This window comes from Malania oleifera, chromosome 13, assembly GCF_029873635.1.
Source record: "Malania oleifera isolate guangnan ecotype guangnan chromosome 13, ASM2987363v1, whole genome shotgun sequence".
NCBI lineage: Eukaryota > Viridiplantae > Streptophyta > Magnoliopsida > Santalales > Ximeniaceae > Malania > Malania oleifera.
The window spans coordinates 23,106,752-23,134,504 of record NC_080429.1 but is presented as its reverse complement, the minus strand read 5'-3'; the positions used below and the strand labels follow the sequence as shown (position 1 = coordinate 23,134,504).

The 27,753-nt window shown below is 35.9% G+C and overlaps 2 protein-coding genes across 2 annotated transcripts; both read left to right on the top strand.

Annotated features, from left to right (window-relative positions):
* The first annotated feature begins 1,663 nt into the window (after positions 1 to 1,663).
* Positions 1,664 to 3,678, top strand: LOC131145742 (expansin-B15-like). Its single transcript, XM_058094932.1, has 4 exons — positions 1,664 to 1,745; positions 1,822 to 1,934; positions 2,580 to 2,773; positions 3,351 to 3,678. The coding sequence occupies exons 1-4, from the start codon at positions 1,664 to 1,666 to the stop codon at positions 3,676 to 3,678; spliced, it is 717 nt and encodes a 238-aa protein (XP_057950915.1).
* Positions 3,679 to 16,720: 13,042 nt separating this feature from the next.
* Positions 16,721 to 26,832, top strand: LOC131146825 (arogenate dehydrogenase 1, chloroplastic-like). Its single transcript, XM_058096623.1, has 8 exons — positions 16,721 to 16,766; positions 16,891 to 17,090; positions 24,576 to 24,744; positions 24,881 to 25,036; positions 25,299 to 25,381; positions 25,502 to 25,571; positions 26,229 to 26,303; positions 26,403 to 26,832. Exons 2-8 carry the CDS (start codon positions 16,918 to 16,920, stop codon positions 26,490 to 26,492), a joined length of 816 nt encoding a protein of 271 aa, XP_057952606.1. The 5' UTR covers positions 16,721 to 16,766; positions 16,891 to 16,917; the 3' UTR covers positions 26,493 to 26,832.
* The last annotated feature ends 921 nt before the right edge of the window (positions 26,833 to 27,753 follow it).

Below are 27,753 nucleotides of genomic sequence, written 5' to 3'. Positions count from 1 at the left end.
ATAGAAGAGTATAACGAAAGAAATAAATTTATCCTTTCCAAAAAATGCGCATTAATTTTTGCAAGCGAAGAAGAACAATATAAGAATGTTTCTTTCCAATTAAGCATGACCAAACTTCAAAATTTAATTGCCCCAATACATCTCCTTATTTTTTTTCTTTTTCCTTTTATCTCCCCCTGACTTACAGTGTAAAAGAGGGAAAAAAAATTGAGTATGAATGAGTGTGCCTTTAAAAAAATAAAGTGAGGAAGATTAACTTACATTGATGGATATATTGAGAATGGCGCTATACACTTCTCAAGGGACAGGGTTAATTTGTCAATTATGATGAGAGACAAAAAAATTTAATTAGCATCTTAATTAAGTATTTAAACAATATTTGCTCATGTGTGAATTAAAAGGGTGGTTATTACTTTTAATCGAATAAGTGGGTGAGTACGAATTGAAAAAAAAAAAAAAAAAAGTGGGTTGTCATAAAAAAATAAAAATATTGACGTTTATTTAATTTTTACATTGGCACAAATGCGAAAAAGAAGGTTGAATTACTTTTTAAAAATTATATATATAAGTCATTTTGGGAAGTTCACTTTATTAGTATAAATTAGTGGGTTCAAATTCTGACTTCTACCCAAAAACTAAGGCCTTGTTTGTAACATAGAAATTAAATGGAGGCATGCTTGCAGCCGTGCATGCCCAAAATGGAAATGCACTTGCATGTATATATCAAGGATGAGAAACAAGCAAGAATGGGACAAAAACATTAAAAGATTTTAATTCATTGAGAAGGATATTAAGAAAAAAACAATTATAAGTTTTGGGCAATTAAGAGAAAAAAAATTATAAATCTTGATTTCAAAATTAACCAAAAAGTCGGCAATCTACGATGTTCATGATATATAGCTTAAATATAGGTAAGTATTCTTTGTATCCATTACTATGGACATTATAATTATAATGATCCATTATTAATTGTTATTATATGGACGGCATGTAAAATTGAAAGACATTTTATAGAGATAATAATTACTGCATTAAAAATGAATTTTTTTTTTTGTTTTTCTGCACTAGTCAAAGTGATCAATGAGACCTCTATTATGAGTAAATGAACTAATTTACCGTCGAATCTTGCATTAGTGAAAAGGAAATATTATTGTACTTTTATATGACATAATTATTGATCTTTGAAATATGATGTAAAAACTATCATGTGCAAAAAATGAGCATAGGTTATATAAAATGTGTTTAATTTCTAACCACCAAGCTAGTTAATTAGGGTATACAATATTAATTATATGGTACTCATAATGTTATATCTATTGACTACTTTTTTCTTTTTGATTTGCAACATGTCTCCATTGATTGTTTTAGGGTGCAATGGTTATCCTTAAAAGCCAAGCAACCGCATTTCAATTGCTAAACGTGGATTAGATGCAAAAAAACAATACATCGACGTGTGTATTTTCTCTATATATAGTCATAAGATATATAATGACAATATCAACCATCAAATCTAAGTAGCCAACAATATTGCACTAGGGTTTGGCACTTGGTGATGGCTATTCGTCAGCTACCTTTCTCACCCTTTTCCGTTTATCATCTACTAGCTCTCATTTGCTTCTTTGAGTTGTGTTTCTGCTTCAATAATCACAATCGCACGTTAATTATGAGAGTGACTCCCTATAGATCTCGTTGGTTGCCAGCAAAAGCAACTTGGTTTGGTAGTCCCAATGGAGCTGGAACTGATGGTAAGGGGAGAGAGAGAGAGAGAGAGCACCATTTCCTATATGTTGATGACTGATAATACTATATGTATATATGTAGGAGGGGCTTGTGGATTTGGAAATGCAGTGTCACAACCTCCTTACTCTTCCATGGTTTCGGCGGCAGGACCATCCCTATTCAGATCAGGCATGGCATGTGGAGCTTGCTACAAGGTCCAACACTAGTCATGACGTGCAACATTAAATTTGGCTTATTACTTAACATGCATAAAATATTATTCATGGCGCATGTATTATGCATAGAAAATTTTATGAGGTTAAAATTTTAATATAAAAATGATTGGGGTCATTATAGTCTACAATTGTGTTACATAAGGGTTCATAGCTACTAAACCGACTGACTAGCTTATTGAAAAAAAAATATTAAATCAACTAATTAATTAGTCATCTTGAATTCCTTCATCATTATTTCATTAATTAAGTTTTCAAAGACTAGAAAATTAGCTATATAAGAACTTTGTTGTTAATACATATAAAATATACTCATTTCTTCATCCCTTACCCCTCTATTAGAACACAAAACAAGAAACTAGATCTATAAATACGATTATTTGATCACTTTGTACTATCTAGATAATTTTTTTTTTTTTTTAACGATTAGCTACTTCATTACTATCTAAAACGGCTACAAGAGCATAAGTGAAGATAAACTATATATTATTATGAATTTGTTTCCGATATCCTACTAATTATTCTCTTAATTATAATTCATTTTTACAAATAATCTTTGATTAGATGTGGATTGCTCATAATTCTAGTATCGAGACCTTGAATGATATAGAAATTGTGCATTGCTAGGTGAGGTGTACGAGTGATCAATCCTGTTCTGGCAGACCAATAAGGGTCGTTATTATGGATTCTTGCCCTGGAGGTCCTTGTGCAACTGATTCTGCACATTTTGATCTTAGTGGGACTGCATTTGGTGCGTTGGCACTTCCTAGTAGAGCAGACATACTTCGTGGCAAAGGAGTTTTGGATATTAAATATGCACGGTATAATTTTATTTGTTGGATTAGCTAGTTCAAATCCCAAAAACGTGCTATTTAAGAACAACTTAGTTCAAGCTCCATATACATTCCTTCTATCTTATTCCCTTAATATAATGTGCGAAACACCACTAGTCCAAAATTAGACTTACAATATATGGAGTTTATTTTCTATCCACACACATTAATGTGTACTTTTTTGGGGCTACTCCCTAATTACACCATGTCATGAGTTTCATCTTTCAAATTAGTTGATCCACATAGCATTTACAAAAATTGTGATAAGGGCGACTTGTAATTTTGGCAACCCCAAGGTCATGTGTTCGATTCCCCCTTTAGAGTTTATCTCAGTGAATTACCAGTAGTGCGTCAATGAGTGGGCATCTTTTACCCTATCAGGTTTGGTGTCACAACATAGTGTCCAAAGTGGCGCAATGGTGGCTGAAGTCCCCGAGTTATCAAAAAGAAAAAAAAAAAAACAATATCCAAGCACCCAAATACCTGGGCTTTGTTTTCGCCTAAAGAGTTATTTATTTATTTATTTTAATTGGTAAAAAAATATTTACTATTTTTTCTTTTACAGCATTCCATGTAATTATGGAAGGAGAAAGGTAGCCTTCCACGTGGACATGGGTTCAAACCCATATTACTTCGCAGTGGTGACTGAATTTGAAGGAGGAGATGGTGATCTTGCCAGCGTTGAGCTCAAAGACTCGTCAACTCGCAGATGGATGCATATGCAGCAATCGTGGGGTGCTGTTTGGATGCTTAGTCCTGGCTATCCATTAAACCCTCCATTTTCAATCCGATTAAAGACACTCTATTCAGGCGCAACCTTGGCGGCGAAAGATGTGATTCCGCGAGGGTGGAGCGCCGGTGCAACTTACCGATCAACTGTTAACTTTATATGAGCCCAAGTGAACTGCATGGGCTCACCCTCCAAACCACCTCACTTCGAATTTAGGCAGTTGGGTGAGTATAGGCTGCTAAGCCACCAAATCAAAGAAAACCCTTTTCACTTTCTCCTACCTATTATATTAATTCATTGTCCCTTTTGCTTCGGACACTGAGTGAATCCTTTATCAGTGGAGTCATTGAGAATGTAGATTAACTAAATCCTTGAAATTTAATGATAAAATAGAAGGGTGATTCACGCTTTAGATTTAATTAGTTGTATCATGTTGATGTCATTTTTATTCTATGTATAATGATCGATATTAGAGTATTAGCCCTGATTACAATGTAAAATTACTTTGGGAAAATTTTGCAATTCTGATAATTGTAAACGTACGTGAGATTATTTTAAATGTTTTACTCTATACATATTCATAGTCGTGTTTGGGCAAAATGCAAACAACACATTCTCTCCTTTATTTATTTTAAAAATTAGAATGAAAATTTTAGAAATTACCCCATTGGGTATTAAAAACGAGAAATCAATCTTTGAAAGTTTGGTGATACTTCTATAAAATATGAATAAACAAGGCTCATGTTTTTAAGTAACTTTCATAACGAGTAAGTCAAAGCAATTGGGATGATAAATTTTTTGTTGTGAAATCAATACCTCAAGATTTTGCACACAATAACACCAAAATGGAAAGAGAAGTCAAAAGAGAAGAAAAATCACGATAAATTTGTTGTGCTGGGCACCCCACTTGTGCCAAACACTAATACTACAATTATTGCTATTGAATATATATAAGAAATTAAAGTAATATAGAAACTAATAATAAAGCAGTAAAAAGAATAAGACAAAAAAATTTACGAGGTTCGGTATAGACCTACGTCCTCGGGCGCCGATGATCAATCCACTACTTCTTGACAAAGTACAACTTTGAGGTGTGTTTTACAAATGAAGAGTTGAGCTCTTTATATAGCTTCAACCTCAAATGTAAAAAACATTTCTCTCCGATGTGGGACAAATAATATAAAAAAATTCAAAACAACCTTTTATACTAATGTGGAAGCATTCTACCAATGTGGGACAAAAACAACAAATCTCCACCTTGACGATAAATTCAACAAATTTTTCAGTCACCAACATTTTCTGGAGTTCCACATCATCGACGCCTTCCAAAAATATTCAGATTTGCAGGATATTGATCAAGTCAAAATAATGTTTGAACTTGATTGATGTCACAATCTTGGTCAACATATTTGCAGGATTTTCAGTTGTAGCAATCTTTTGAAGAAGTATCTTGCCTCATCAATAATATCCCACATAAAATGAAACTGAACGTCGATGTGCTTCGTTCGTGCATGGTAGACTTGGTTCTTTACCAAGTGAATAACACTCTGGCTATCATAGAATACAACCATGTGCTTCTGAACAACTCCCAAATTTTCAAGTAAACCCTGCAACCAAATAACTTTCTTAACAGCCTTTGAAGCTACTATGTACTCTGCTTCTGTTGTAGACAAAGCAATGGTAGACTGTAAGGTAGACCTCCAACTCACTGGACCATTAGCAAATGTAAAAATATATCCAGTAGTTGATCGACGTTTATCCAAATCATCTGCAAAATCCGAATCCACATATCCAACAACACATTGATCAATATTATTATTTTTCTTAAATACTATACCAATATCAATCGTATTCATAATATATCTCAAAATCCATTTCACAGCTTGCTAATATCCTTTACCCAGATCATGCATATACCTGCTCACCATACTAACAGCTTGTGAAATATCAGGTCTAGTACAAACCATTACATACATCAGACTACCAACAACACTTGCATAAGGAACCTGTGACATATACTTACGTTCCTCATTTGATTTTGGAGATAAAGCAGCACTAAGTTTGAAATGAGGAGCAAGAGGAGTGCTTACTAGTTTTGACTGCTCAGACATGCCAAAACTCTGTACTGCCTTCTTCAAATACTGTTTCTGAGACAAACTAACTTTTCCTCTCATTCTGTCTCTGCAAATCTCCATGCCAAGTATCTTCTTTACTTTACCAAGATTTTTTATCTCAAACTCTTGATTTTACTGACTTTTCAACTTGTTGATTTCTTCCCTATTCTTTGAAGCTATCAACATATCATCAACATACAAGAGTAAATATATAAAAGATCCATTTTATTGTCTGCGAAAATAAACACAATGATCATGTTTATTTCTGATGTACTTCTGACCCATCATAAACTGATGAAATCGTTTGTACCACTGTCTTGGAGACTATTTTAAACCATACAACAATTTACCCAATTTACATACCCAATTTTCTTTTCCAGCAACCTGAAATCCATCTGGCTAAGTCATATAAATTTCCTCTTCCAAATCACCATGTAAAAATACAGTTTTTACATCGAGTTGAACTAGTTCAAGATCAAATTGTGCCACCAAAGCCAACAAAATTCGAATGGAAGAATGTTTAATAACTAGAGAAAATACCTCATTACAATTTATGCCTTCCTTCTGTGCGTAGCCCTTAACTACCAATCTAGTTTTGAAACGAACATTATTTGCATCTGGAAATCCTTCTTTCCTTACATAAACCCATTTACAACCAATTACTTTCTTACCCTTGGGCAACTGGGCTAGCTCCCAAGTTTGATTCTAATGAAGAGACTGCATTTCTTCATCCATTGCTTTTTTTCCACTTGTCTGATTCAGAGTTCCTCATTGCTTCTTTGAAAGTGTAAGGAACATTATCATCCACAACTGGAAGTTCATAGGCCACCATATCAGTATACCGAGGAGGTTTTCAAATTTTTCATCTTGGCCTTTGAGAAACAATTGATTCTTATTGTTGTGAAGATTCTCGAATTGAAATCTCCTCTTCTTGTACACTATTCCACACCGTAACTGGAGAGTTACCTTGTGTAGTCTCATTTCTCACTAGGTTTCCCAAAATTGTCTCAACCTCCACTGTTGTTGAGTACCACTAGTATTCTCTTCAACTCATGACTCCTTGCATATTGTTTTCTTCATCATCACAAGTTCATCAAAGTTACATCTCTACTTAAACTCATTTTTTTCGTCTCTAGACACCAAAGACGGTATCCTTTGACTCCTGCGCTTATCCCCAAGAATATTGTTTTCTTGACTCTTGGATCCAACTTAGATTCTTTAACATGATAATAAGTCATAGTACCAAATACATGTAAAGAATCATAATCACTAGTAGGCTTTCCAGACCATACCTCATAAGGTGTTTTTCCCCCTATTGCAGATGATGGTAGACGATTGATGAGATGACACGCATATTTAACAGCCTCAGCCCAAAACCTTTTGTCTAACCCAGTATTAGACAACATACATCGAACTTTCTCCAACAAAGTCTGATTCATACGCTCTGCCTCCCCATTCTATTGTGGTGTATTTCAAACTGTGAAGTGTCGAGCAATACCTTCATCCTGACATACATTCATAAACGGGTCACTCGTGTATTCACCACCATTATCTGATTTGAGCCGTTTAATCTTTTTTCTAGTTTGAGTTTCAACTAATTTTTTTCACTTAAGGAAAATATCACACACTTCATTTTTATGCTTCGTAGAATACACCCAAACTCTTCTAGAAAAATCATCAACAAAAGTGACAAAATAATGCATACCACCCAACGAAGCCGTTTTTGTGGGCCCCCATACATCTGTATGAATGTAGTCTAAAATACCTTCAGTCTAATGGATTGCTGTGCCAACTTTTACTCTAGTTTGTTTTCCTAGAATGCAATGCTCACAAAATTCAAGTTTGCACACCCTTGCACCTTTTAACAAACCTCGCTTAACTAATTGTTGCAAAGATTTTTCTCTTGCATGTGCTAATCGCATATGCCATAACTTGGTTGTATTTGAACCTACATCTTTTTTAGAAACAATAGCTGCTGAGCCAATAACTTTACTACCTTGTAAATAATACAAGTTATTTTTCCTTATTCCTTTCATCACCACCAGTGCACCTGATTTAATTTTTAAGGTTCCATCTTTCAAAGTGATAGTAAATCCTTTAGATTCTAAGGCACCCAATCAAATCAAATTCTTCTTTAGGCTTGGAACATACCTAACATCAGTCAAGGTCTTAATAGTTCCATCTTGACATTTCAACTGTATTGATCCTATTCCAGTTGTTTTACAAGTATTATCATTTCCCATAAAAACAACTCCACTATCTAATTCTTCAAAATTAGAAAACCATTCCCTATTGGGACACATGTGATAGGAACAACCAAAATCCAAAATCCACTCAGCAAAATAATGTGACGAAGATGTTCCAACAAGAGAAAAATCTGACTCACTTCCATCATCATTAGCTATATTGGCATTAGAATGTGCTTTACCCTTATTCTTCTGCTATAATTTAGGGCAATCTTTCTTCCAATGCCCTCTCTCATGACAAAAGGCGCATTCATATTTAACACATCTCCCACGAGATTTACTCCTCCTATGAGATTTACTCTTCCTTCTAGGCATATGACTCTGAGAACGTCCCCTTATTGTTAGTGCTTCTACTGTTTCCTTATGAACCCTCTAATCCTTCTTTCTGCATTCGGTACTAATCAATGCAGTACAAACAACATCATAAGTAACTTTATCTTTCCCATACAATAAAGTGGTGGTCAAATGTCCATACTCATCAGGGAGAGAATTCAGTAACAATATGGCTTTATCCTCATCTTTCACCTTTTCATCCAAATTTAACAAATCAGCCAAAATTTTATTGAAAGCATTTATGTGGTCATTAATCGAAATACCTGGTTGATACTGGAAGCAAAACAATTTCTTTTTCAAATAAAGCCGATTTTCCAGACTCTTGGTCATAAATGTATCTTCCAATGTCTTCCACAATTTCTTTGTAGATGTCTCCCTCATAACACAATATTTCTGATTTTTGGCGAGACATAGACGAATCGTACCACATGCCTGACGATTGATCTTTTCCCAATCTCTGTCACCCATATCTATCGGTTTATCATCCAAAGCAATATCTAGTTCTTGTTGATACAAGATGTCCATCACCTCACATTGCCACATACCAAAATTATTAGTACCATCAAATTTCTCCACCTCAAACCGAGCAATAGCTATCGTCTTCGATGATGATGTCGAAGCCGAAGGGGTTGGAGTTTGTGTGGACAAAGTTTCTTCTACTGCTGCACTAGTTTCTGCCATCTTCTATATATTCAATAGCAACTAACAAAGCAAAAGGCCTATGGTGAATAGTACGTACCAATAGTGTCTACTCTGTTTTATCCTATGAAATTCCACTTTGACCAGGCCGACCTCCAAGGAGCAACTGAGCCGCAATGGTCTCTGAGCACTTGCTTAGACAAGGTCTTTCTTAGGCATCAAACGTGAAATCAAGGATCCTAACAGAGGAACACCTTCGTATCAATACTATTTAACCTAGCTCTGATACCAATTGTTGTGTCGGGCACCCCACTTGTGCCAAACACCAATACTACAACTATTGCTATTGAATATATATATATATATATATATATATATATATATATATATATATAAGAAATTAAAGCAATGCAGAAACTAATAATAAAATAGTAAAAAGAACAAGACAAAAAAATTTACGAGGTTCGGTATAGAATTACCTACGTCCTTGGGCGCCGATGATCAATCCATTACTTGACAAAGTACAAATTTGAGGTGTGTTTTACAAATGAAGAGTTGAGCTCTTTATATAGCTTCAACCTCAAGTCTAAAACACTTCTCTCTAATGTGGGACAAATAATATAAAAATTTCAAAACAACCTTTTATACTAATGTGGAAGCATTCTACCAATATGGGACAAAAACAACAAAATTTACATAGTTCGATAGTGTGCCTACGTCCATAAAACCCTTGTGTAATTTTTAATATCTCATCAAAGTACAATTGCCTTAGGGTTTCAACCTTATATATATATAGGGCCATATGAAAACCCAAAATGCCCTCATATCAAAATATAATTACACTAATGCCCTCTATGCCTGAAATCTTTCACTTGTAACAAACTTTAAGTGGATATATAAATTCTTTTGAATATGAGTCATAACTTAACAATTTCAACAATTTTCACCTTCATCAATCACCACTACTTTAGAGCTCTCAAGCAATTATTTTCAACAAAGTGAATCTTAAATCAGAGGTAGATGATTCCTATGTTAAGATAATCTCTCTTTAAATTACTTTGGTATTGTTTCAAGATCAGCATCCAAATAATGAGTCATATATTCTTTGGGAGGGGATGCTCATCAAATTTGAGTATAGCTCGAGAGCCATTTTGCCAATTTTGTATATTATTCCAAAGTAATCATACGTGGAGATTTTCATAAAGACTCCATGCTTATGATTTAAGCATGATAAATATGTCCTTACAATTTGGCAATGAGCATTCAAACTTATACGAAGTTTTATTTAACAATGGTCTTGATAATAGGAGACATGTTCTCCTAATTAGCCACTAATGGGAAGGTTGTTGGTTTTACTGTAATCCCAAGAGGTGAGGTGAATTGGTATTTTAAAAATTAATCCCATAAGTCAATCCACTTGCAACAGTATTACAAAAACTTAAGGTCAATTTAGTGCGTATAAATAAATCAATATGTATTCAGTGGAAGTTAAACTGCATAAGTAATCCAAGTAAGCATGCACGATAAAGAAGTAAAGATAGACAACACCAGAAATGTTATCGAGGTTCAACAAACTGCCTACGTCCCCGCCTAAACTCACAAGCACAAGGATTACACTAAGGTTCACTTAAAAGGGTGGAACGACACCTAATACAACCAAGTCAATTAACAGGACTGACCTCAACCTACAAAATCATTTTGGGTTAGATTATCACTCTTTCAGGCCACGCCTGGAATACAATAGATTCACAATACAATTTGTGTACTAAATATATTCTTCTCAATCAAGTAAATTTATACCAATATAATCAACACACTACCGTATGATAAGATATGATAAACTCAATGTAGTTTTAATGTCAACTCTAAAAAATAAAGCAAGTAAAGCAATCAGTATGTGAGAGTGTATATATTAGGATCTTTGTATCAAAATGATAATGCTAATCACAAAAAGCAGTATCAAAGATCACAAGCACACTTCAAATATATTCAACAAATATTTTTCTCAAAATAAATCACATGAGATATTTGAAATCAATTTGTAAAAGCTTATTTCACAAACAAAATACAATACAAGCTCTTGAGTATTGCAATGATTATGCAAAACTTACAAACTCAAAGAATTTTTTCCTACGGAAGACTTATTAACGAAGTCTCCTAGAAAAACTTAAAGCTTACTCTCAAAATAAAATGAATCTTAATCAAAACAAGCAAATAAGAGTGTGAGCTTAATGAGTTGAACACAAGAACACTCTTACTAATTGATTTTCGCAATCTACATGAATAAGAATGAAAGTAGGAGGCTTGAATGTGAGAAATGAGATTTTTGAATTTCAGAGAAAATATGCTAATTGTATTTTCTAATCTTATCATAATCCATGCAAATGAGGGAGTATATATAGACACCCTTGAAATTATAACCATTTGGGATCTATATGGTATTTTTGGAAAATTTTAAATGGGGTTAATAAAAATTAACAGCGTTTTAACCTCGGTAAAATTTAAGCAACCTAAGAGGGCAGGTCAACCATTTTATGGCACGATCGCCTAGATTGCCTAGTTCGGTCAACCAGGATGAATTTGAACTAGAAAGATGGTCGACCAGGCTTAAGGTAATTTTCAAAACCTCTGAGGTTCGGTCAACCAGATTGAGTTCGATTAACTGAACTTGGATGTTCGATCGACCAGGTCAATTTTCTACTAAAAGTTCGGTCGACCAGGGCATTGGGATTTCCTATGTGTCGGTTCGTTCGACCAAGGCATTGGTGCTTATTTTGAGGTCGGTCGACCGAAGGGTCAAACCATTGACCCTATGGAGGTTCGGTTGACCGAAGTGCTCAGAGTGTTGGGGTTCGGTCGACTGAACATGCCAACATTGTGCATTTCGGTCTTATTCTTCTTGTAAAGTTGTCCCTATTCACATGATAATTAATTCTAAAATTATGGGAGACATTTTCATGCAATATTGTGGGTCCTATAGTCAATCTAAGGCCTTTGAGCTTATCTATCCTATCATGCAAGTGGTGCATTAATTATTACAGACATTTCCTATATTACTATTATAAACCTAAATAAGGCATGATGTAAATAGAAAACTAAGGTGTAGTCCCAAGAGGGGGGTGAATTGGATTTAAAAATTTTCTTTTAAATATTTTTAGGAATTCTTAACTTGTTGATTTTTCAAACTTTCAGCAAAAGCTTATTTATTTATTTAATCGACAACCATACAATCATTCAATCATTCAAGTAATCAATCAACCAAACCAATCAACCACAATTTGAAAGTAAATAATAAAACCAAGATTAAAATATACAACACTTTGGTAATGTAAGAACTTAAGATGGTTGTTTGTTTATATAAGCCCTATGGATATGAATTTGAATCAAACCCTATAGTGAATGATAATTTAACACACTCCACAGATAAAATCCTCCTCTGAATATCAACTGGACAACCACGGAGCATCCTACTATACCTCACTGCTTACCCAGTCGGTGTAGCCACTAATAATTCAACATCTAATAATTGTGTTCCTGCCCCACACAATTTAACACACCTCATAGGTGATGAGTGATCCAATGAGTTCATCCACTGACATCTCCTTGAGATTTCTCCCTTCTACTATTGTTGTAGCTTTCGCTTCCCACACTGGAGGTAATCCCCTGACTATTTTCCTGATCAACTCATAAATAGGGTAAGTTTTTCTAAGAACATTTAAAGAGTTAATGATGTGTGTGAATCTAGTGTACATGGATTGTATGGATTCATCAGTTGTCATTTTAAATGCTTTATTTTTACTAGTAAGTATGTCTATCCTACTATCCTTGACTTCCTTAGTGCCTTCATATGTAACTTCTAATTTTTTCCAAATTCCTTTAGCTAAGTTACATGCCATTACCCTATTAAATTCATTAACATCTAATGCACAGAAAAGTAAGTTAATGGCAGTGGCATTGATTTGTATTGACTTCCAATCCTCCTCAGTATATTCATCTTAAGTTTTAAGTACATTAATCTTATCAATTACTTTAATGGGAATGTGATTTCCCTTAGTCACTATTTTCCAAACCTTTCAATCTATGTTCAGTAGATATATGCTCATCCTACGTTTCCAATAGGTGTAAATTACACCACAGAAAATGGGTGGTCTAGTAGATGAGTGTCCCTCACCGAATGGAGTTACACTAATGTGTGTCATGTGATCATTTTATAAATTAACTATCAAGTTTATGTAAACCCACTCTAATACCAAATGTTGAATCAAGTGTAATCCTAAGAGGGGGGGGGGGTGAATTGGGTATTTAAAAAAAAAAATTCTTTGACACTTATTTACCGCTTAAACTCTTCTTATATATTTACCAATGAATTCTTGTTACTCAATTACTTATGTGTAAGGCTATCCAACCTATACATACAATATACATAATTTATATGTAGTGCTGAAAATAAAGAGTAAAGGGAAAAGAGAAGACAAACACGGTTTTTACAAGGTTCAGTCAACTTGGCCTACGTTATCGCTTTGAACAACCACTCAAAGATTTCATTAAATCCTTGCTCCTTAAATTAGGACGGAGCTTCATTTACAATCCGTTGCTTACAAGAGGCATAACTCCCTTCTACTCCACTGCTTACAAGAGATACAACTCTCTCCTCACACACCAGTTCACACATGGAACAATGTATACAATAGAATTTGAATGATCAAACCTCAATACTAGAATGAGAATTCAGATGAGTAAACAAGTTCCCTTTGAGATTCTGAGTTGATTTGCCCAAGTTTGATGGTTAGAGATTGAAGTGTAGGCAATCATATAGCAATAGTAGCAAGTTTTCAATGTTCTTTCAACAAGATGTGTTCTTCTCTTTCTTGAGTGTCTTAGCTTGGTTTTAGGGTTTAGATATTTAGTATTTATAATGTCTTACCCTTATGATTGATCTCAACCATTGGATCAAAGAAATAGTTTGCAAGTTCGTTTAATAAAAATCTGATTTTTAAACTTTCTCGCGACTTCAGGCTTCTAATGTTGAAATTCAGGCTCCTAAAGTGACTTCAGGCGACTGAAGTTTCAGGGTTAGGCAATCGAAGTACCTCGACCTTCTTGCTGTGCTTTCCCATTAATTCTTCAAGCTACCGAACTTAATCTTCAGGCTATTGAGGGTGAGTTCAGGCTACTGAAGTCCCATTTTTCACAATTTTCTTTTCTTTTCTTTTTTTTTTAATTTAAAAATCTATTTTACTTTCTTTCTTGACTCTTTTATAAAGGTACTTTCTAAGGTTTTAAGAATATTTCTAAGTCTTTGAAAGTCCCCTTATGATATACATGAAATGCATAAATTCTAAAATCATTCTAAGTTATGTTGAGCTTCAAATTAAATCATATGAAAATGTAAGTACATGAGTTCTAAATACCCATTCCCAAGATGTTCTTGAACTTTGTCGTTTGCATCTTGATTCTCGTACTCTTTGAGTTTCATGGATCTTGCCAAGATGTGTCAGCTTTACTTTATGACTTCCATGACTCGTTATCTTTCTTTGCATGCTTAATATGATTCCTGTTCACAAACTCAATGCACAGATCAAATACTAAGTGATTTGTCATTATCAAAATAGGATTGGACTCGTAGAGTCGACAACGTGGACTCGTCGACGAGTCTTGTACATAGTTTTTCGATGAGACAGCCAACTCGTCGACGAGTTTCAGTCATGCGATAAACCCCCCCTCGGTAATTTCTTGTCGACGAGACACGTGCCTTCATCGACGAGCTAAGAAGAACATTTGTCGACGAGACCAATCTGTTTTGTCGACAAATGCTTGCTGTCACCTTTCCAAATTCTATTCTTTCTTCCCTTCTATTTTCCTTATTATTTCAAATTGATTAAAAATTTCTCGGGTCTTTACAACTAAACTTCAATATTTTTCTATGAATAATATTTCCAATAACTATGGAAAGACCAAATTTTGAATAAATAGTCTTATCTTAAACCAGAGATGAATTCCAAAGTAGCTCCACCGACGATCCACTTTTGTAGGTTCTGCAGAAAACTTTCCTAGGAGCGTCGTGGTGGCTTCAGATCATCAAACTAGCTTAAATTCGACCCAAAAAATTAGAGAGAAGGGAGGGGAGAGGAAGGGAGGAGAGAGAGAGAGAGAGAGAGAGAGAGAGAGAGAGAGAGAGAGAGAGAGAGAGAGAGAGAGAGAGAGAGAGGCTCGGTGCGTCGAATTTCAGCCAAAAAAATGAAGTTTGACCTATTTAAAAACTGACCTTTGTCGACGAGCCATGTCACTTCATCGACGAGGTCAAGAAGGCAACTCGTCAATGAGCTCTCCCCCTCGTCGATGAAATTTAGAGTCGCCCAAAACATCCTCTCGGTATCTTCTCGTCGACGAAGCAGATCTTCGTCGACGAGTCCAAAATGCCACGTCGAAATCTACTGCCGCCCTTTACTATTTTCACTTTCCTCTCTCTTTATTATTTAAATATCATTATTTTTTGGATCATTACAATTTTGTTATGAGGCTAAAGTATTTAGAAAACACAAACTTAAAGGTAGCATGATCAAAAGATGATTTGAAATAAGTTGTAGTAACAGTAACTGTTGTTCTGAATCATTCATTCCTTCCCAAGTTCTATGCGATACACCAGCAATAGGTACATCCCCTACCATCCGCTCAAATATGAATATGGATAATGATAACATACATCAAATTTTAAAGAAGCTACCACAATATGCACTTAAGGTTCAATGCATCAACATGAATCAAACTTCACATGAATGGCCACCAATTTTAAAATTTCAAAAATATTGTGTACTTGTTCCAAGAAGCTCTCATTAGCCCTAACAATTATAATGGTTCAAACAAACTCAATTCATGTTCCTCAACTACATACCAATGTAATGGATCTATAAATCTATACCCAAATTTTACCATAAGAATATCTATTCCTTTCCTACTCCATATTGGATGGAATAACAAGGAAAAACCATCACATAATATGAAGGAATGTTTATTCTTAAATTTATCATTTGCATTCCATTTTATTCCCAAAAAATAGCTATTCTACATACTAAATGTATTCTAAGTGATTGTTGAGATCACCTATTTTGACCCCCACTCCTTCTAACATTGAATATTTGGTCAATCTAGTTCCTAAATTCTTAATAAATTAATTCAAAAACAGCGCCATCATCTTTCTATTCATCATTTAGTTGTATAAAAAAAACTACCAACAAAAAATACAATAAGACTTATTAAATCCTATGCATTTGTTTTTGGGAAATCAAAATCTTGGGATTTATTTTGTTTGGCTTCAAAAAGTGTTACTTGGAAAACACTCTAAATTCATCAAAGGGGCATAAGTTGTGTCAAATTGTCCCCAGTCCTCCAATATAAGAGAGTTTTTAAAATTGAATGCATCATACTAATGATAGATTGAATTTCAATAAGGGAAGAGCTGCTACTGTAGCCAATCAAATCAATTTCTGATAAAGTAATTATATGCATATACCTCCTCCTTGTAATGCCTTGTTTTTGAACAAGAATTGGGTATATATTAGCCTTTGAAACTTGTATGAGAAAACTCTCTCTGAAACCATAAAAATTACCTTTTTTTTTTTTTTTTTTGGATTATGCACCGAATATCTATATGTCCGTTTTACGGTCCATGTGACTAATCTTACACCCCTTCAAGTTGATCCCACAACTCAAAAAGGAGAGTAAATTCAGGAGTCCAGAGACGAAAACGAATTCAAGAGAATTTAAACACTTGACCTTATGAAATGCATTCCTACAATCCGTACTATTACATGAACCACACCCTGAGGGTAAAATTGCATACTTCTTCACTTGAGGCAAAGGAGATCCTGTTGAAATTTGTAGCTCCTGCAACCTTCGTCCTCTCATTTTTTTCCTTTGAGGTCCTTAATTATATTAATTAAAAATAGAGGGATCAAAATAAATATTTTTTAGTGGCACTGAGGATTAATTTATTATTTTACTTTTTTAAGATTATGAAACCCAAATTTCATAACGCATTTGCAGGCTTGCGGCTCCGCTTTTCTCTCGACAATGTCTGTTTCTGCATCTTCTCCGTCAAGAACTTTGAAGATAGGCATAGTGGGCTTCGGCCGCTTTGCCCAGTTCCTGGCGCAAACCATGGCGAAACAGGGTCACTCTTTAACCGCAACTTCGCGAACAGATTACTCTGATCTCTGTGCTTGTTTGGGCATTCCATTTTTCAGGTATACTCCCTGCTGGTATCCGCTGCCTATGGCTTTGAATTGATCCTTATGCTCGTTTAGGCAAGTTTTTTTTGTTGTTGTTTACGATGTCTTTGGTTAAGCTGATTATGATTATTGCCCATTAATAGTAGCATCTTGTAGTGTCAGGGCCCCATATGGGATATTTACTAAGGAGATTTTTGACTTATAAGGAGGGTTTGGACTGAAACAGTGAGGCAAACTGTGAGGCTAGTAAGCCAAAGTGGACATTACGTTACTAGTTAGGCCCACGATCCTTAAATTTGGTATTAGAGTCTCCCTAAGATACTATCATGTGAGATCTGCCTGGCTGCTATCATGTGAGTAGATTTTACATAGAAGTGTAAGTCATTTTGACGAGAACGTCAGAAATCGGACAAGAGAGTGTCACGATCTCACATTTGATGTGTACCAAAAACGTCAGAAATCAGATGGCAAAGCCTATCATGGTCTCACATTGGATTGTTATAGGGAAATCACATTGACGAGGGCGTTAAAGATTGGACAGATTGCCTTGTATGGTGGATAACATGACTCAATAGCACATGTCATGTACCGGCATAAGTTCATTTTTTTTGGTTTAGGGAAAAAAATATATTATTTTATTAAACGTACTAGTTTTGCTATTGTTATTTCAAATTACATTGCATAATGATCAATTTAGATGGAAGCTACTTTGTGGCTTGAATCATGCAGAGATCTTGTGGGAGTTGGTAATGATATACCTAATAGTTCCATTAAGCCAAAAACTTGACTAAAGAAATCATCAATCTTTAGAAAAAAAAATTTTCATTCAATTTAAATGTAGGTTTTGTTCCAACCAAGATCAAAGCACCACCACACCCCCCCCCCCCCCCCGGCAAAAAAAAAAAAAAAAAAGTGCAACAATTGACATTTATTGATGGTATATCCTTCATTTAGAGCTTACTTTTCTTGTTGGAAGTTGTTGGTCATTAGGGATAAGAATCGGTCATTATGGGAAGATAATGAACTTTGATAATGGGGGTCTTGATGTCCTTTGTGAGGGCATTTTAGGGGAACAAAGGCCAATTGCTTTTGATGTCATTTTGACTCTTTTGAAAGTGAGGGCAAATTCCCCACTTAAAAATGGCCATTATGTTTCTTTAACCGACAAACCATATAAGGGGAATAAAGTGCCATTTTTAAAACTTCAGGAGTTTGTGTGTCACTCAACCTTGGGGAGGGGGGGGGGGGGATGTTGCGGTGGATTTTATCCATAACATGTCCAAATTGCTTGACTTAAGACCTCATGTTGAATGTCTTTGCTTCAAGTCTTAAGAATTGAGATTGATTGGGGAGGTGGATGGGTTACCTTCTTGTGTAGCCCAAGCCTCTCAAGTACTTTCTTCCTTTTACTTATTAGTTGCAACTTAAAGTTTATTTTACCATTTGAGCATTGAATTCTCATTTTTAATAAAGTCCCAATTTCACATGATTGACTCACTAGTATTTTACATAGCATAATTCTATACCATTATCATTTGTAGCAGTTGGGTCAAAGGTGTCAAGAAGACTCCCAAGTGACGCAAGGTGAGAGGACTTTTTGGTTTGTCTTATTTTTTTTCTCGCTATCTAATGAGAGGGTACCATGTCAAGGTGTTTCCAATGCGAGGAGCAATTGCATGTTGAATTGGAAGCTGACACACTGTCAGGGTTTTTGATGCAAGAGGAAACATGAATCACGAATGACACTTGGCAAAGACTTAAGCAGCCTGAGGAAAGACTAGAATCCAAGACCTCCTCGCAATCAACTTTGATACCATGTTAGATTACCACTTTACCTAAAAACTTAAGTTATTAGTTTGTGGGCCAAAAATGCATGTCAATCTTTAAAAAATATAATTATATGAATATAACTCCAATTAGGATAAATTCAAAGTTAGGTTTAAACTACGAATCCCAAAGTGTAAGCAAAAGTTGGGGAAGATTGTGAAGCTGATCGTCCCTGGGTATCACGGGCTAACTATTTTCACACCTTTGTGAATGGACCATGCGGTGCTAGCTAAAGCACTCTTGCTTAACTAGCCAGCTTATCGTCTACCACAATTCATCCAAGAAACACTTTCATTATCATTCAATCAAATATCAGCGGAAGCAGTAAGCAATTATGAAAGTAGTGGCAAGCAAGCAGTAAACATTGAAGTAACGCAATTCATTAACAACACCTCTGTTAACATTGTGTGTTTAGCGAGGGAGGCAAGTAGGCTAAACACGTTGACAATAGTTAGTGAGTTTTATGAGATTGATGAACACTCATCCTCCCCTAAAGAGTTTTACATGCAATTCTCGTCCTAGTACTAGGAAACATCGAAGTGACCAAGGAGTCATACTGCCTTATTTGGCATAGGGAGAAATAACTAGTAGAAAATAAACCTACACTAGTATTTACATGATGGAAATGTATCCCAAATGCACGAGACAAGTGGTCACAAGTCAGCATAATGCCCTGAACAAGTTCGACTCGTAACGCTCCCCCACTTATGCAGTTGACGCCCTTGTAAACTTTGACGCTAGGTACACTTCTACTTTGTCCACGAATAGTTGCATATCTTCCGCAGAAATCCAACTGATTTCTTCATCACTAAGGCCTTTCCACTTCACTAGAAACTCCCGTTGCTTCTTCCTTGAGGATATGAAATCTCCATCTATAGGGATATCTTCAACTTCACGTCTATTAAGTTGCACTATCTTCAACTCTGTTTTGTTTGACTAACTTCTGCTCGGATCGTTGGTGTTGGCGTTGAATGGCTTGAGACAGTTGACGTGAAACATAGGATGCACTTTTATCCAAGTCGGAGGGTCGATTCTGTAATAGGCCTTCCCGACTTTGGTCAAGATGGGGACTGGTCCTTTATATTTGCGAAGTAGTCTCCTATCTCGTCCTCGTAGTGACCTAATATGTTCAGGATTGAGCTTAACAAGCACCAAGTCACCTACGTTGAAGTGCTGTGGTCTTCTCCCCTGATCTCCCCACTTTTTCATCTGCTTATAAGCTTTGTCTAGATCGGCTTTGGCAATCTTTGCATTATGTCTCCATTCTCTAGTGAAGATGTACGCCTTGGGATTCTTTCCTCTGTATGGCTCACCCACCTTGTGAGGTAATAATGACTGCTGGCCCGTAACAAGCTCAAAAGGGCTCTTGTTGGTTTTTGAGCTCTTTTGGGCATTGAAATAGAATTAAGCCACATCAAGTACCTGCACCCAATTCTTCTGGTTGGCATAAAATGGCGCAAGTACTCGTCTAGTAGCCCATTAAATATCTCCATTGTTCGTCTGTCTGTCGATGGCAACTCGAAGAGATTTCACGTTGTGAACTGAGGATTCTGAAAAATTTTGTCCAGAATTTGCCGGTGAATCTTGAGTCTCGGTCACTAACAATGTCTTGGGGAACACCCTAATATTTCACAATCTTTGTGAAGAACAATTGTGCTATCTCCTTTGCCAAACAGTACTTTAGTGCGGTTATGAACTTACCATACTTTGAAAACCTGTCTATAACCACAAGTATAGATCCTGCATCTCCAACTCTAGGTAGGTTGGTGATGAAGTCTAGTGAGACACTTTCCCACGGTTTGGATGATACTGGTAGTGAGTCCAACAACCTACAATCTTCTTCCGCTCCACCTTGTCTTGTTGGCAAGTGAGACAAGTTCTGGTACAATGAACCACATCATCACTCATGTGTGGCCAATACTACCTCTGTTTCAATAGTTCTGTCATTAGAGCCATTCTCCACGAATACCCCTCTAAGAACTTCCTGTAATAGTTGGCAAGGCCAAGAAATGAATGTAACTCTTTCACTGTCGTGGGGATCATCCATTCTTGAATTGCCCTTACCTTTTCCATATCCCTCAAGATATGACCTTGCTCAATCATATGACCAAGGAATTTGATGTTCCACTGAGCAAAAGAGCACTTCTCTTTCTTCACATAGAGACTGTTCCCCCTCAGCCTGTTGAACACCTTCTGTTGATGCTCTCTATGTTTCCTTTGAAACAACATTGATGCTCTGAACGGTGCTTTGGAAGGGTGAACATATCCCGCTTCCAATAACTCATCAAGTTGTTTCCTCCGCTTTGCTGGCTCTGGAGGTGCCATCTGATATGGCCCTTTAGCAGGTGGTTTCACTTCTGGCAACAACTCGATCTTATGCTCCACACCCCGTCGTGGAGACAAGTTGTGAGGCATCTTATCCGGCACTAACTCTTGGCCTACTTTTTCATCTACCACCACTCTAGCTAGATATGTCTGCTCATCCTTTCTCAATCCCTTCCTGAGTTGCATGGCTGAAAGGAACTTCCCATTGTCTCTTTTTGCCGCAATGGCTTGCACCATGCATGGGTGATCTCTCATCAGACATAGGGAACCAGTAGAAGACATCAACACTGCCTTATCCCCCTCAGGAATTCCATTCCCAAAATGGCTGGAAAGTCATCTAATGACACTGCTGTAAAATTCGCATGATCTTCCCACTATCCAAGTTTCACAATCACTTGTTTGGCTACTCCCAGAGTAGGCTAGGCTACAGAATTAATTGCTTTCATACGTCTTGTATCCTTATCCAAGGATAAGTTGTGTCTCCATGCTTCCGACTGCGAAACAAAATTATGAGTAGCCCTGGTATCCACCATATTGCGGGTACTCTTCCCATGGATCCTCAAGTCTACAAACATCAGTCCTTTTGCTCGTGTAACTTTCGATGCTTTTGCCTGCTTTACAATGCGTTCACCTGCCGCATTGCACCCATCCTCGGGGTGTCATCCTCTTCCTCATCGCTTTCCACTACCTACTCTGCAGTGGAAGCTTGTAAGGCATTAAGTGTTGCTTTGTGAGGGCACTCAAAAACTTTACGAGGGCCTCGACACAAGTAGCATGAAATTTTACCCTTTCCATTGGGTGTGTTGATCCCTTGAGACGATGAAGCTTCCTTTGAAGTTGATGCTTTATAGTTGGCTCCCCCACTTTTGGGATTGCCCTTTTTGAAAGACTTTCCATTGTTTCCCCCTCCGCCAAACTCTTTGGACGAAGCCTGGTTATCACTAGCATAGTTAGTTAAGCGTTCTGTGGCAACTTGTGCGATGGACAAGTCTTGAACTCTTTGCCTATGAAGTTCAGTTCTTGCCCACGGTTTCAACCCCTCAAGAAAATAGAATAACTTATCCTTTTCCGATATGTCTCGAATATCCAATATCAAAGAAGAAAATTATTTCACATATTCTTTGATTGACTCAGTATGAGGTCTCTGAGTTTTTTCCTAGCATTATACGCAACATTCTCAGGAAAGAATTGGGGGGCTTAAGCTCTCTTATCAAGTTTGCCCAACTATACACTACACAGCTTCCATTTTCAATTTTATTGTACTTGTACACCACCACAATTTGGCATCACCAACCAAGTACATGGTTGCAATATCCACTTTCACATATTCTGAGGCCGCCCTCATAGTGCGAAATTACTGGTCATATCAAACAAGAAGCTCTCCAATTCCTTGGAATCACTGGCACCCCCATACGTCATGAGTTCTGGTAACTTGGTCTTGCTAAACCATGGAGCATTAGGGTTTCCCATAGCAAGAACCATTAGATACATCTTTGCATCCAGATCAGCTATCCAAGACTGCAAAGTTTCCACAGTATGGTGAAAGTCCTTTGACATTTCATCTATCAAACTTGCTTGATACTTTTGTGATCCCATCACTTCATCAACAAGTTCCCTCAGTTGGGCCATCTCCGTGGCCACATTGTTGGCTGTTGTCTCAGCTTGTGCTTCCAGCACGCTGCTGATTCTCACAGCGTTGGTTGGTGCCATGGTCATTTACCAAAGCTTTCCTAATCCTACAACGAAGGTAATTGAATTTACGTAGCAACTAACCAAGCTCTGATGCCAGGTGTCACGGGTCAACTATATTCACACCTTTGTGAAAGGACTGTGTGGCGTTAGCTAGAACACTCTTGTTTAACGAGTCAGCCTATCGTTTACCACAATTCATCAACGAAACACTTTCATTATCATTCAATGATTTCAATCAAATATCCGCCGAAGCAGTAAGCAATTATGAAAGCAATGGTAAGCAGGTAGTAAACATTGAAGCAACGCAATTCATTAACAACACCTTCGTTAACATTGTGTGTTTAGCGAGGGAGTCAAGTAAGCTAAACATGTTGACAATAGCTAATTTGTTTTACAAGATTGATGAACACTCACCCTCCCCTAAAGGGCTTTACATTCAATTCTCATCCTGACACTAGGAAACATCAAAGTGACCGAGGAGTCATACTGCCTTATTTGGCATATGGAGAAACAACTAGTAGAAAATAAACCTACACTAGTATTTACACGATGGAAACCCATCCCAAACACACGAGACAAGTGGTGACAGGCAAGCATAATGCCCTAAACAAGCTAGGCCCGCGACGTCATTATCCAAATTTTGGGTTTCCTAAAAATGGTGCAATTAAAACATCTCTTCCTCAACCATTTTTGGGCTAAATAACAAATCTGGTCTGGTGGTGCAAAAGCAGTACCATGCACTTAGATGGATCTTAGGGTCATATTCATTTATTCTAAACCATGAATTATATCATATTTAGGCTTATTAGGTCATTATCCAAATTTCAGGTTTCCTAAAAGATGGTGCAATTAAAGCATCTCTTCCTCAACAACTTTTCGGCCAATAATGTATCTGGTCTGGCGGTACAAAAGCAGTACCATGCACTTAGATGGATGATAGTGTCTTAGTCATTTATCGCAATAATTTAGTAATTTGTTTCTCACAATTAATATAGTTAATTATAATGTGACAATATGACATCATATGGGCCGCTAGATTCTAGAATAAGGCATGTATTAGGGACATTGACTCTTTACTCTGCGCCAGGCAGCCACCACCCAAGGTAAGGGAGCCAATTCCTTAAAGAGCCCATTTACATGGGTATCTTTCTCTATATGAATTGTGAAATTTATTGGACTTGTTTGGGTAAAAGCATGACCTGTCCCTGCAATTCAAGCATAAACTTCAATGAGCATATCTTGATCTCATTACATGTATATGGAAAGACTAGGAATTGTATTATATTTGAAATCACAGAGTTCCAAAAATACATACTGGATAAACTCATTTCATTGGTTTTGACGCTACTCTAGGGGTATAGGGTCTGTTGAGCTTCATATGAAAACTGATCCTTTTTGGTTTTATTGATTTTGTAGTTATTTTCACTATATTTCATTATTTTACAAGGCTTGCTCTTTGTATTTTTGAACCATATATATCCGAAAGTGTCTCGCTCTTATCTTCATGAATTGCTCTCCTTCATATATGGCAAACTGAATTTTTTCAAATATTCTCAACAGCCTATTCACTCCTTTAGGTGTTGCGTGTATTACTTATTTTGCTAATTTGATGTAAACACATAGCATATGATACTTTGCATGTGAATGCTATGTCAGAGACATGGAGAAATTTCTTCAAGCTGAAAACGATGTTATATTGCTATGCACATCAATTTTATCTTTATCAGAGGTCCTCAATTCAATGCCATTCCATTATCTGAAGCGGCCAACACTCTTTGTTGACGTGCTCTCAGTCAAAGAATACCCAAGAGAAACTCTGCTGCAAGTATGCTCCTTACATCCTTTATATGATACAGGGTGTGTGTGTGTAGCAGCGTTTTTCTTATAATTATTTTTGCATACAATTTACAAATTATGTTAATGCATGTATTGAAATATTGATATGTGTGCATATTGGTTAGGTATTGCCAGAGGGTTCAGATATACTTTGCACTCATCCCATGTTTGGTCCAGAGAGTGGGAGGGATGGGTGGAAAGGTCTAACTCTTGTGTATGAGAGAGTTCGCGTAAGGGATGAAGCTATGTGCTCTAGTTTCCTCCAAATATTTGAGAGAGAGGTAAGTGTTAGAGCAGGAATTGGAGTCTGCCATTTTCTTTGTCATCTATCATTGAATTTTATAGTTATTATCTATTTCACGAGTCGTAGAGAGAACCTTTGTGTGGATATACTGATTTGATTCATTTTCTAGTTATCAAGGAACTCTTTCAAATGTGGATTTCTTTATCCAACTTCCATGCAATAAACAATAGGGCTTCTATAATTTCTTGGAGTTATTTAGATGAGATTTTCTTTGTTAAAAGTATTAATGGTTGATTCAGGGTTGCAGAATGTTGAACATGTCTTGCAAAGAACATGATAAGCAAGCTGCAAGAAGTCAATTTATTACTCATGTCATTGGCAGGTACAGCTTTGGCCGAATACCCACTCCCCCCTCCCCCCCCACCCCCCTCCTAAAAAAAAAGGCCAAATCACCCAGTTGATCATGATTCATGAAGAAACAGTATCAACTTCTCAATGACAGGGTCCTGGCAGAAATGGCAATTGAACCCACATCTTTGGACACAAGGGGCTTTCAGACACTTGTTCAATTGGTACGCTTATATTGTTAGCATTTTTATGTTCACCTATAGGTGTTGCAATCTTTATTACTTTGTTTTTCCAACTGATCTTGTAGAACAAAAAGAGAGACTAATGGGGGATTGTATTATCGCGCCCCCCCCCCCCCCCCCAACCGAAAAAAAACCCCTCAAAATAAAAAGGAAGGGAAAAAAATAATGACAATGAAATAATTGTGCAGTCATGATCTTTTCAAAATTTTGAAGTCTACTTTCTTTTATGAAGAATACCATTCTTCAAAAACTTTTGTGATTTGAGTTAAATGTTTTAAAGTGAAGTTTATGAACAAAAGGAGTCATAGATTAGACCATATTGTTGCGTTTGGGAGCATGGATTTTAGATTTGTATTTGGATGAATTTGGAAAAATTTTAATATAATTTTATATTACATTTTATCGAAATCCAATACAATTCCAAATCCAATACGTATCCAAACATAGGTTACAATTATTTGGTCCTTATCAAATGGATCTTCTTTCAACCCATGCATTCCACCATAAACTTGGTGAGGCAGAGCTCCATCGTATGGTTCAAGTTATGGTTCTTAAAACAAAATTTCAAGATGAGTGGCAGGTTCTTTCAATTGTTGGTATTCTTGTCAAACGGAAGTCAAACTCTAACATGGTCTGCAGAAAGAGAGCACAACAAAAGACAGTTTTGACCTATTCAGCGGGTTGTTTATCCACAATAAGTTTGCCAAACAAGAGGTATGAAACTGCATCCCTTGCGCCATCTGGAATGGGCCATAGATGTTCAACACACTTTCTTGCATGAGCTAGCCTGTTTCTGATGGTTGAATTATACAGCTAAAGAGCCTGGAGCTTGCTTTGGAGAAAGTTAAACAAAGGCTACTAGAGAAGATGAATGAGGAGCCAGGTCCAAGTGCATCTAAGTAGCCACAGATACGCAAGATCTTGCTGCCAAAATCAACATAATTCTTGACTAATTTTATATTGCTTCTGCTTTATGGATCAAATGGATGCCTTGGCTTCTTGGAACCTGTTTCCTCTAGAATGAATCGATTTCCTGTTTCAGTTTGAAGACCCAGAATAAATTGGGAGGAGAACCACACTGTTTCTGGACTTTTGTCAAAACACCATAGCTTAGAAAGTAGTTGATGATCACTGTAATAAGAGTAGAAAAGTTTGGGAAGCTCCCAAAATTAAAGTAATGCTGCTCTACTTTGGTGCAGGCCATTCAATGCTGAAATAGCTTATAGTATACAATTACACTAAACCATGTTGAGTGCTTCATACATTTTCAATAATATAAGCAGGAAATGCAGACTTGATAGAAGATATTAAAAACTGGATCTGAAGATGCAAATGCAGTTGTTTACATTGTTCAGCTTGGATACGCTACCCAATGCTTCAGACTAGACTTGCAAAAACAAAATTAAAATCAAGACCAGGAAAAGGGTTCCTTTACACCATGCTGATGTCAAAACATTATCTTTTTAGGTGTTTAAGAAAAATGATTCTCACTTTTTGTTTTCAATTTTTTTAAAAATTACAAAAAATATTCCTTTTTTTTTTTTTAAAATTTCAGCATGTGCAAGTAAAAGTTGGAAAATAATAATAATAATAATAATAATAATAATAATAAAAGTTCTTCAATTATTATATACAAATATAGGGAAAATATAAATAGTGTGACATTTTTGTTAATTTTTGAAAATAAAAAATAAAAAATAATGTTTTTCAAAGTAGGCCCATGTTATTGGCTTATTGACAGTTTCTTAGTTGTTCAACATTTAAGAAAAGCTGCCTATGATGAATAATTTAAACTATAATGAATTTTATAAAAGACTGTAACCTAGACAAATATTTTACAATATATCCTATGACTTAAGTTCTATTCTTATTCAATAATAATAATAGTGATAATAATAATAATATAAAGCCATATTCTTTTCTTAAATATGCCATATTAAAAACTAAGGCTGTATTTGGATTTAAAAATTATTGGGGAAGAAAAACAATGATAAATAAAAAGAATTAATTCAAGATTAAATTTTCTTTATATATTAAATACTATTAAGAATAATAATTTATTGAAATTAAAATAAAAGATTTAAAAATAATAATTATCGGTACAAAACTTTTTATTATTATTAATTCATTATTTCTTAATAATTCAACTTAAAAAATAAATTCA

What these genes read in the sequence shown, in the direction of transcription:
- LOC131145742 (XM_058094932.1), top strand. Translation starts at nt 1,664, where the DNA reads ATGAGAGTGACTCCCTATAGATCTCGTTGGTTGCCAGCAAAAGCAACT. An exon ending in CAATGGAGCTGGAACTGATG is followed by an intron (nt 1,746 to 1,821) that starts GTAAGGGGAGAG and finishes GTATATATGTAG; the next exon opens with GAGGGGCTTGTGGATTTGGA. An exon ending in CATGTGGAGCTTGCTACAAG is followed by an intron (nt 1,935 to 2,579) that starts GTCCAACACTAG and finishes GTGCATTGCTAG; the next exon opens with GTGAGGTGTACGAGTGATCA.
- LOC131146825 (XM_058096623.1), top strand. Translation starts at nt 16,918, where the DNA reads ATGTCTGTTTCTGCATCTTCTCCGTCAAGAACTTTGAAGATAGGCATA. An exon ending in TTGGGCATTCCATTTTTCAG is followed by an intron (nt 17,091 to 24,575) that starts GTATACTCCCTG and finishes ATGCTATGTCAG; the next exon opens with AGACATGGAGAAATTTCTTC. An exon ending in ATAAGTTTGCCAAACAAGAG is followed by an intron (nt 26,304 to 26,402) that starts GTATGAAACTGC and finishes TGAATTATACAG; the next exon opens with CTAAAGAGCCTGGAGCTTGC.